Source organism: Mus caroli, chromosome 10 (assembly GCF_900094665.2).
Source record: "Mus caroli chromosome 10, CAROLI_EIJ_v1.1, whole genome shotgun sequence".
NCBI lineage: Eukaryota > Metazoa > Chordata > Mammalia > Rodentia > Muridae > Mus > Mus caroli.
Genome location: NC_034579.1, coordinates 84,918,851 through 84,927,784, shown reverse-complemented (window position 1 = coordinate 84,927,784; position 8,934 = coordinate 84,918,851). Strand labels below are relative to the sequence as shown.

The window sequence follows — 8,934 nt, the reverse complement described above, 5'->3', positions numbered from 1 at the left end:
CCACCAACCAAAATCACTTCTCCTATGTCACTCTTGCTGACTTCTGCATCCTGCATAGCTTTCTGACACGGAGCAATAGTTCTCTTGATTAGATCTGTGACAATGCCTTCAAACTGAGCTCGAGTCAGCTTCATATTCAAATGCTTTGGTCCAGAAGCATCCATTGTAAGGTATGGCAAGTTGATGTCAGTCTGCACAGATGAGGAAAGTTCACATTTAGCCTTCTCAGCAGCTTCCCGAACCCTCTGACATGTTGTCTTTGGTCAAATCAACCCCTGTCTCTCTCTTGAACTCCTTGACAATGTGCCGCAACAAAGCTTGGTCAAAGTCTTCCCCTCCTAAGAAAGTGTCCCCATTGGTAGATTTCACCTCAAACACTCCTTTCTGAATTTCCAGGATAGAAATGTCAAAGGTTCCACCACCTAAATCATACACAGCAATGACTTTATCTTCAGATTTGTCCAGACCGTAAGCTAGAGCAGCAGCTGTAGGCTCATTGATCACTCGAAGCACATTTAGCCCAGATATCCGACCAGCATCCTTAGTGGCCTGTCGCTGTGAATCATTGAAATAAGCAGGGACTGTGATCACAGCATTTTTTGCTGTGTGGCCCAAGTAATTTTCTGCAGTCTCTTTCATCTCCATCAACACAAATGCTCCAGTCTGACTTGGAGAATAGAGTTTTCCATGAGCCTCAACCCAGGCATCACCATTGGAGGCACGGACAATTTTAAAAGGAACATTCTTAGTGTCTTTCTGTACTTCAGGGTCATCATATCGTCGTCCAATAAGACACTTAGTAGCATAGAAGGTATTGTTTGGGTTGGTGACAGCTTGTCGTTTTGCTGGCATACCAACAAGTCGTTCCCCATCTGCTGTAAAGGCAACCACAGAAGGGGTAGTTCTGGCACCTTCAGCATTCTCCAGGACCTTTGCTTGTTTGCCCTCCATAACAGCCACACAGGAGTTAGTAGTACCCAAATCAATACCAACCACTGCACCCTTGATTGCTTATGATGCATAATCTCTTCTTGAAACAAATCTAAAAGCCTCATGACTAAGGCCATTCCAGCCATCCTGCGGACGGGCGGCTGCGGGGCTCCGGGACGCAGCGGTGCCCACCAGACGCGCGGCCGCGGCTCTGCTGGCGCTTATCATGGTGGCTGGACAGAGCGGGTTACGAGGGCAAGAACCAACACCCCACAGGCCCGGAGCTGCGCGCACGGCGGTGGCTACGCTTCTGGAAACCTCCCGTTTTTGTTTTTCGAGATAGGGTTTCTCTGTATAGCCCTGGCTGTTCTGGAACTCACTTTGTAGACCAGGCTGGTAGAATATTATTTTTAATTTACATTACGAGCTTAATAATACTGTTGCTTAAACACATGTGAATACTGAAGGTTTACTGGTTTGTTTTGTTGAGACAGGGTTTCTCTGTGTAGCCCTGTGACTATCCTAGAACTCATTATGTAGACCAGGCTGTGGTCAAACTCAGAGATCTACCTGTCTCTGCCTCACGGGTGCTGGGCTCAAGACTTACAATGCTTTTTTTTATTTTTGTTTTTGAAGACATGGTTTCTCTGTATAGCCCTGGCTGTCCTGGAACTCACTTTGTAGACCAGGCTGGTCTCAAACTCAGAAATCCACCTGCCTCTGCCTCTCAAGTGCTGAGATTAAAGGTGTGCACCACCACCGCCCAGCAATGCTGAGTTTTTAAAAGGGGGAATTAACACAATAAATTCCCTCTAGGAAAATAATCTATCATTAAAATAATGTTCTGCCAGGCAGTGGTGGCACACATTTTTGATCTCTGCACTCAGGAGGAGGTAGACAGATCTGTGTTCGAGGCCGATCTGGTCTACATAGTGAACTCTAGGACAGTCAGGACTACATAGAGACCCTGTCTTGAAAACTCAAAAGAAAACCTATCCTCAGATTCACAGGTCCGTTTTTACTGAAGGTTATGCTTTTCAATGTCTTCCAGCTCAACCATGTCGACATAGGTACGCACAGTTTAAATATTTTTGTTCATATTTTAAATTTTGTCCACGCTTACATTTAAGACTTTTTTATAGAACATAATCTAGAGTTTAAGACACTGAGGAAATGATTAAGAGACTCTAAATCTGAGGTCAGCTACTTCCTCTCCGGAGAAGTGTCCTGAGACATTTCCTGTGTATACATTTACATTGTTCAAAAACCTATATACATTGAAACATTATACATGCTTTCATTAGCTTTTTTTTTTTTTTTTTTTTTTTTTTCGAGACAGGGTTTCTCTGAGTAGTCCTGGCTGTCCTGGAACTCACTCTGTAGACCAGGCTGGCCTCGAACTCAGAAATCCACCTGCCTCTGCCTCGTAAGTGCTGGGATTAAAGGCGTTCGTCACCAACGCCCGGCTCCTTAGCGTTTATTAACTACACATCTTATTGCGGACTTTTTACATAAAATAAACTCTGATCATGTTGGCCCATATATGTAATTTGTTAATAGGAAACATTTCTGGTCAGTATTGTGTTCCAGAAAACAGAACTGTGGCATTTTTGAGACGCTAACTTGAATCAGTAGCATGAGTTTTACAGGGTTCCTGGCTTCCTCTAAAATTAAAAAAATTAGTATGCACCACTACAGGCACATAAAGTTGAATACTAGAGACTTTGTAAATGTTGCGTTTCATCTTGTTCCCATTACCAAACATTAGGTTTGTGATGAAGTTAGGGGAAATCCTTGGTGCTTGGGGGTGGGGGTCTTAACCTAGACGGCTTAACAAAAATACAAAGAAGGCATTTGTTTTAAGCCCCAAAAACTATGGACACCAAAGCGTTTGGTAAAAGGGCAAGAAGGCAATGGGAAACTTAAAAATGCAATTTTGTAACAAACTAAAGCAGTATGGAACCTTCAGCTGTGGAAGTCTGGCTTTCCTTAGATTCCAGACAAAAGAAGCGTTTGCGAACCGAGGGGATTTGACTTCCTGCGCACCCCGCATCACAGCCTGTCTGGTTTCCACGCTTCCCCTCCAGGGCCAGCAGTCGGAGGGGGCAAGGCCAGGCGGCCGCCATTCTTCAGGGGGGCTCGGTGTCCTGGGAGGGAGCCAGGCCCGGGCAAAGGGTCCTCAAGAGGGCTGGCGCAGAACTCTGCCCGTCCGAAGGCGATCGAGGCCGGGACGAGGCTTCTCCGGTGCGGGGGCCAGGAGAGAGGGAAACAGCGCGCAAACCCAGTACCGCCCATCCCTTATCGGCGTCCGAGGGGAAGGGCGGAGAGCCGAGGAAACAGCGGGCCCCGCGCCCGAGCTCCCGCCCGAGCGCCTTTTAAACTGCGTTTCTGCACCTCTCGCCCTGCGCCGCGGCGGCTGGAACCCGCGCGAGCCGCCCAGCCAATGGGCGGCGCGCTTCCTCCGGGCGCCCGCCAATGGCGGCGCGCGTTCTTGGGGCGTGCGCGAGCCAGGCTCCCCCCACCCCACCCCACGCACTAGCTTGTGTGTGGGCTCGGCTCGCTGCGGGCTCCTGGTTCGGCCGCACTTGCTCCCCAGTCGTGCGCCAGGGGCTTTTTGTGGCGGGGGCCAGACCTGGGTTTTGTGTCCCGAGTTCTGTGCCGTGCCCGCGGCGCCGCTCCGGGGCAGGGATCTCCCGAGGCGGCGGGCGCAGCCCCGGGGACCAGCGAGCGAGCGCGCCGGCGTGAGCGGCGGCGGCGGCGACTGTGAGGGTCCGGAGAGGAGAGAAGGAGGGGGACGAGATGCCGGAGTTCCTAGAGGACCCTTCNGTCCTGACCAAAGACAAGTTGAAGAGCGAGTTGGTCGCCAACAACGTGACGCTCCCGGCCGGTGAGCAGTGCAAGGATGTGTACGTGCAGCTCTACCTGCAGCACCTCACGGCGCGCAACCGGCCGCCGCTCGCCGCGGGAGCCAACAGCAAAGGGCCGCCCGACTTCTCGAGCGACGAGGAGCGCGAGCCCACGCCGGTGCTCGGCTCCGGGGCCTCCGTGGGTCGCGGCCGCGGCGCCGTCGGCAGGGTAAGGCGAACCCCCCCGGGACCGGGGCCGCGGGAGACGGGCGTTTGGCGACCGCGGCGCGTGCTCGGCGGCGGGGCTGGCCCCCTCCCGGGGTTCCCCGTGCCCGCGGCGGCGCCCCGATCGCGAGGCCGCCGGGGAGGGCGCGGAGAGGGGAGTCCTCGGTGCGAGCCGCCCCGGCTGTGCTGCTTGGCTGCTCGGGCCCGGTGCACGGTCCGGAGTGGGTGTAGACGCGGCCTTCCGAGCCGTTTTCTAAAGCCCGACAGGCTTGGCCCCCAGCGCGCGAGGTGAAGTTGTAGCGTTTTCCCGCTTTAGCGCCGAAGTGACTCGCAACAGTGTCAGAGCGCTCCCTGGAGGGCAGTTTGCGACATAGTCATTTCTGGCCTTTTTTTTTTTTTTTTTTTTTTTTTTAAAAAAANTCTTCCCCCCTTTTTTTTTTTTTTGGGTTTTTTTTTTTTTTTTTTTTTTTTTTAAACAGATGGAGGGCTTTTTGAACCGTTTTGTTTCCTCGCGTGTCATATTCTTCCAGTCATCAGGCCCCGCCTTAAGTGGGTTAGCTGTACTGTAAACTGAACGCTTTAAGTACGTTGCATTGGGAAAAGTTTGTTCCCGTAGACATCCTGGAGAATCCCAGCTAGTGAGCGTTTTGTTTCATCGTTGTAAGATTTTTGCTGAAGGAAGTAAAGACCCGGAAGCAAAAAGAAAAGTTTATGACATACCGATGTATCAGTATTACAATTTGAATGCCTTAGGCCAGTGAGATGTAAGATGCGTTCCTGCCGGTGTGTATCATTTTGCTTTTTTTGTTGCTGGCTTTTGGGGGGGGTACGTTTTAAATAATATTTTGTAGGTTTATATTTAGTTAACAGAATTCAAGTCATTAAAAATTAGTTATGAGTGTTGATTTGGAGTGTTTTAAATCTTCGAGAAGCACGTGAATGTTTTGACTGGTGTCGCTACTGTTTACTGGTATCGCGGTTTGCCTCTCGTTTTGGTGCTGGGAATTGATCTCAAAGCCTCTTTGCATGTACTAGCCGAGAACTACACCTCAAGGTGTTTGCTTCCTCGAAAGTTTACAGTGTCTAGCGGTAATTTTTTTTTTTTAAATGTGGGTTGTTTCCTGACTGCTCGAACAAGAGTGAAAGCTACGCCAAACGCATGTGTGGATTTAGTTGAGAAAACTTTTACCCTTAACTTTCAATGCCTTAAGTGTCTTAAGATTGGCACAAATCCCCGGGCGGTGGTGGCGCACACCTTTAATCCCAGCACTTGGGAGGCAGAGGCAGGCAAATTTCTGAGTTCCAGGACAGCCAGGGCTACACAGAAAAACCCTGTCTCGAAAAAACAAACGATTGGCACAAATCAGTGTCTAGTAAGCACTAGCCCCGTGAATTACAGCGTCCGGCACCTGTAATCCCAGCGGTCTGGAGATGATGTAAGCTGGAGGGTCAGTCCATGGCCGTCCTCAGCTACTTGAGCTCTTGCCTAAAACCAAGTAAATATTGACCAGCCTACTATCTATCTTTGGTGTCACCTATTTGTGGATTCTGTGGGGGCAAACATACCATGTTATTGTTTGTGTGTGTGTTTGAAGATTTTTTGTTGTTTGTTGATTGGTGTTTCTTCTGCATGTGTCTGGGGTGCCATATCCCCTGGAACTGGAGTTGAGCATCCATGTGGGTGCTGGGAATTGAACCAAGGTCCTCTGGAAGGGCAACTAGCTTAAGAACACACGGGCCCCCATGTTACTGTATTTTCAATTCCACAAAATAATGGGTTTCCTCCTAACTTTTTACTTACCCATGTGTCAAGCTCTCCCGTGGCTCCTAACCCCTTTCTCCCTTCACATTAGTCCCCTTGCACTCCCTTCAATTTTACATGTCATGTGTTTTTTTCTAAATCTAGACCCAGCATGTTAGGAGTGTGTAGGCAGGATATTTGTCTTTGGAAGGGGAGTTGAGATAGGGTGTCCTGTGACCCTGACTGTTCTTGAATGCACTGTAGCCCAGGATGACATTGTCTCTGATTCCCGGGTACTGGGATTGTGGGCATGTGCCACCATGCCTGGCTTTGCCTGGCAAATTTCACTTAACATAATCTCCTTTCATCCATTTTTTTACATGGCATGATTTTATTCTTTATAGCTGAGTAAAAAGCCTTTATGCATATTTACATTTTCTTCAGTGATTCGTGTAGTGGCAGGTCCCATGCTTTTTTTTTTTTTTTTTTTTTTTTTCTCTCTAGACAGGGTTTCTCTGAGGCCCTGGCTGTCCTGGAACTCACTCTGTAGACCAGGCTGGCCTCAAACTCAGAAATCCGCCTGCCTCTGCCTCCCGAGTGCCGGGATTAAAGGCGTGCGCCACCACGCCCGGCTAGGTCCCATGCTTTTTGTGGGCTAAAGCTATTCAGGGGCCTAGGGAGATGACCTGTCATGAAAACACAAGGACCTGATCTCCAGCACCCACATAAAAAGCTGGGCACACCAGTGGCATGTCTTTTTAAAAGATGTGGAAGACACATACCTGTACCAGAATGTGAAAACACACACACAACCACTTTAAGTAAAATTTAGTAGCTGATAGGGCTGGAGAAATGGCTCAGTGGTTAAGAGCACTGACTGCTTTTCCAGAGGTCCTGAGTTCAAATCCCAGCAACCTCATGGAGGCTCACAACCATCTGATGCCCTCTTCCCTTGTTTCTGAAGACAGCTATAGTGTACTCATATAAATAAATCTTTAAAAAAAACAACAACAAAAATTGTCTAGCAGTGGTGGCTCACTTGGGAGGCAGAGCCAGGCAGATTTCTGAGTTCTAGGACAGCCAGGGCTACACACACACACACACACACACACACACACACACAAAAGCAAAACCAAAAAAAGGAGGAAAAAAATTGTCATATTTCCTCTTACCAGCTCAACTTACATGAAAGATCCTTCCTTTTTTGTGAGCACTTCTGTGGGGCTAGGCTGTATGTACATCGAGAGTAGAGGGACAGTTTAGCATGCTCCAGAAGTGTAGCACTGATGCCCAGCACTTGGTGGAGAGACACAGTTCTTGCTATAGCCCGTGGATGCTGGCTCCAACCCAGCTCTTTATGGCGGGGGTTCTTTCTCTCAGTGGGTCTCATACGATAGGTGTGTATTCTCCGCCTGCACGGTTTAAATCTTTTTAAATGTATAGTCTTGATTGGACTCAATGGTATCAAGTACTTGAGAAACTAATACTGAAAACAAGTACAAGAATAAAGTGAGTTGTGATTTAGGAATTAAATTACCACTTTAAAGTGCAGCACAGGGAACGTATCTTGAATTTCAGAAGAAATGTAGAACATTTTTGATTGCTTGTATAAAAGTTATTCCCCTGGTTTTTTCCTGCCTTGGTTACCTGTGAGCTAGATAGCATGATGTTCCACCGTGCCCAGCCTTCGTGAATATTTTTAAATTAAGGGTAATTCCATAAAAGGATATGATTGTTTCATATGTATTACCATCATAGAATTCTACCTTGGATGCGTATGATGGGTCCTGTGGTGTCGGGGGTGGGTGGGAAGGGGAGAGATTTAGGCTTCGAGTTATCTGTCTTTGGTAGCAGTATTTTTAGGTGTTAAAATCACCTAGATAGTAGGCACAAGAGCACACATTTGTGGGGTTGGCAATCTGCCTTTTTGTTAGAGCATGCCAAGCATGAAAGTTCGCTGTTAGGGATCCAGCGGAGCATAGTAACATTCCTGGTGAGCCTGTCGGGGGAGGAAGGAACTTCAGGCATGCATAGTTGTCTATTTGCGTACAGAAATTCTTGCTGTATAGCTCAGCCTGGCATTAAACTTAGGATCCTCGTCCCGGGCTCCGTGTGCGGGAGTTGAGGATGCCCCACTGCTTGTGCTGATGATCTGTGGGTGGGTGGGTGCTTCTTCTGTTTTGTTTTAAGACAGGGCTTCCTTCCCACAGCTCTGACTGGACCTGACTCCTGAATAGTGCAGAAGGATGAAACACAGTTAGATACATGACTGCCCCATGTGGTATTCTATAGCTGGGTATGATGGCTCGCGCTTAGTTCTACAACGTGGGAGGTGACAGCAGGAGGACTGCTGGGAGTTCAACAAGGTCACCCTGGACTACAGTCTTTAAGAGCTCTGGCTGCTCTTCCAGATAACCTAGGTTTGCTTCTCAGCACTGAACTGACTTGGTTACTCACAATCAGAAGTCCTTGTTCCGGGGATCTGATGCCCTCTTGTGGTCTCCACAGGTACTGACTGAATGCACATAGTTAAAGCTACTTCAAGGGTGGTAAATTCCACACAGTTAATGCTTACTCTTTGGTTGAAACTGCTTTGTTAACAGAATACACCAAACTACCCACTTCCCACTACTTGTTCTTATTAAATTTAGTATTTATTAGGTGGTGTTACTTTCCTGAAACTTTTCCCCCTACAGATTAAATATTAATATCAAATAGCCTGTTGGTGGACCCCAACTTTCTGGGCTCAATTTATGCAAGCAGATTACCTGCTTCAAAATGTATTTCTTGTTCACTTGAAGTTTTTTCATTATGGAAATGTAAATTCAAGAGGCTTATGTTATTTTTTCTTTCTTATTTTTAAGGGAAGACTGGAACCCAGCACATGCTAGGCAGACACTCCAGTGTGGAGTTATATTCACAGCCCATCGCGTCTGATAGGAAGGGTTTCGTTTTGTTTTTTAATGACTTAGATATGGGTGTTCTGCCTGCATGTATGTTTATGTGCCACTTGTGTCCAGTGTCCTAGGAGGCCATTTATTTTACTTTGCTTTTATTTGCTTTTGTACACTAGATGCCATTACTGTCTCTGTAATTAGCACCCTATCACTAAGCTGCCCTCAACCCCCAAGAGCAGTGTTTTTATTTTTATTTATTTTTTAAAAGAGTTTTGTTGTTGTTTTTTTTTTTTTT

The 8,934-nt window shown here is 47.7% G+C and overlaps 1 protein-coding gene and 1 pseudogene across 1 annotated transcript in view; one reads left to right on the top strand and one right to left on the bottom strand.

The window, feature by feature from the left end:
• LOC110302731 overlaps positions 1–1,273 on the bottom strand; it is an 11,736-nt pseudogene extending 10,463 nt beyond the window's left edge.
• A 2,160-nt stretch (positions 1,274–3,433) lies between these two features.
• Tmpo (thymopoietin) overlaps positions 3,434–8,934 on the top strand; it is a 23,890-nt gene continuing 18,389 nt past the window's right edge. Inside the window, 1 exon segment of the mRNA XM_021173490.2 lies at positions 3,434–4,045. Within this exon segment, the coding sequence (XP_021029149.1) occupies positions 3,730–4,045 (316 nt within the window). The 5' untranslated portion in view covers positions 3,434–3,729.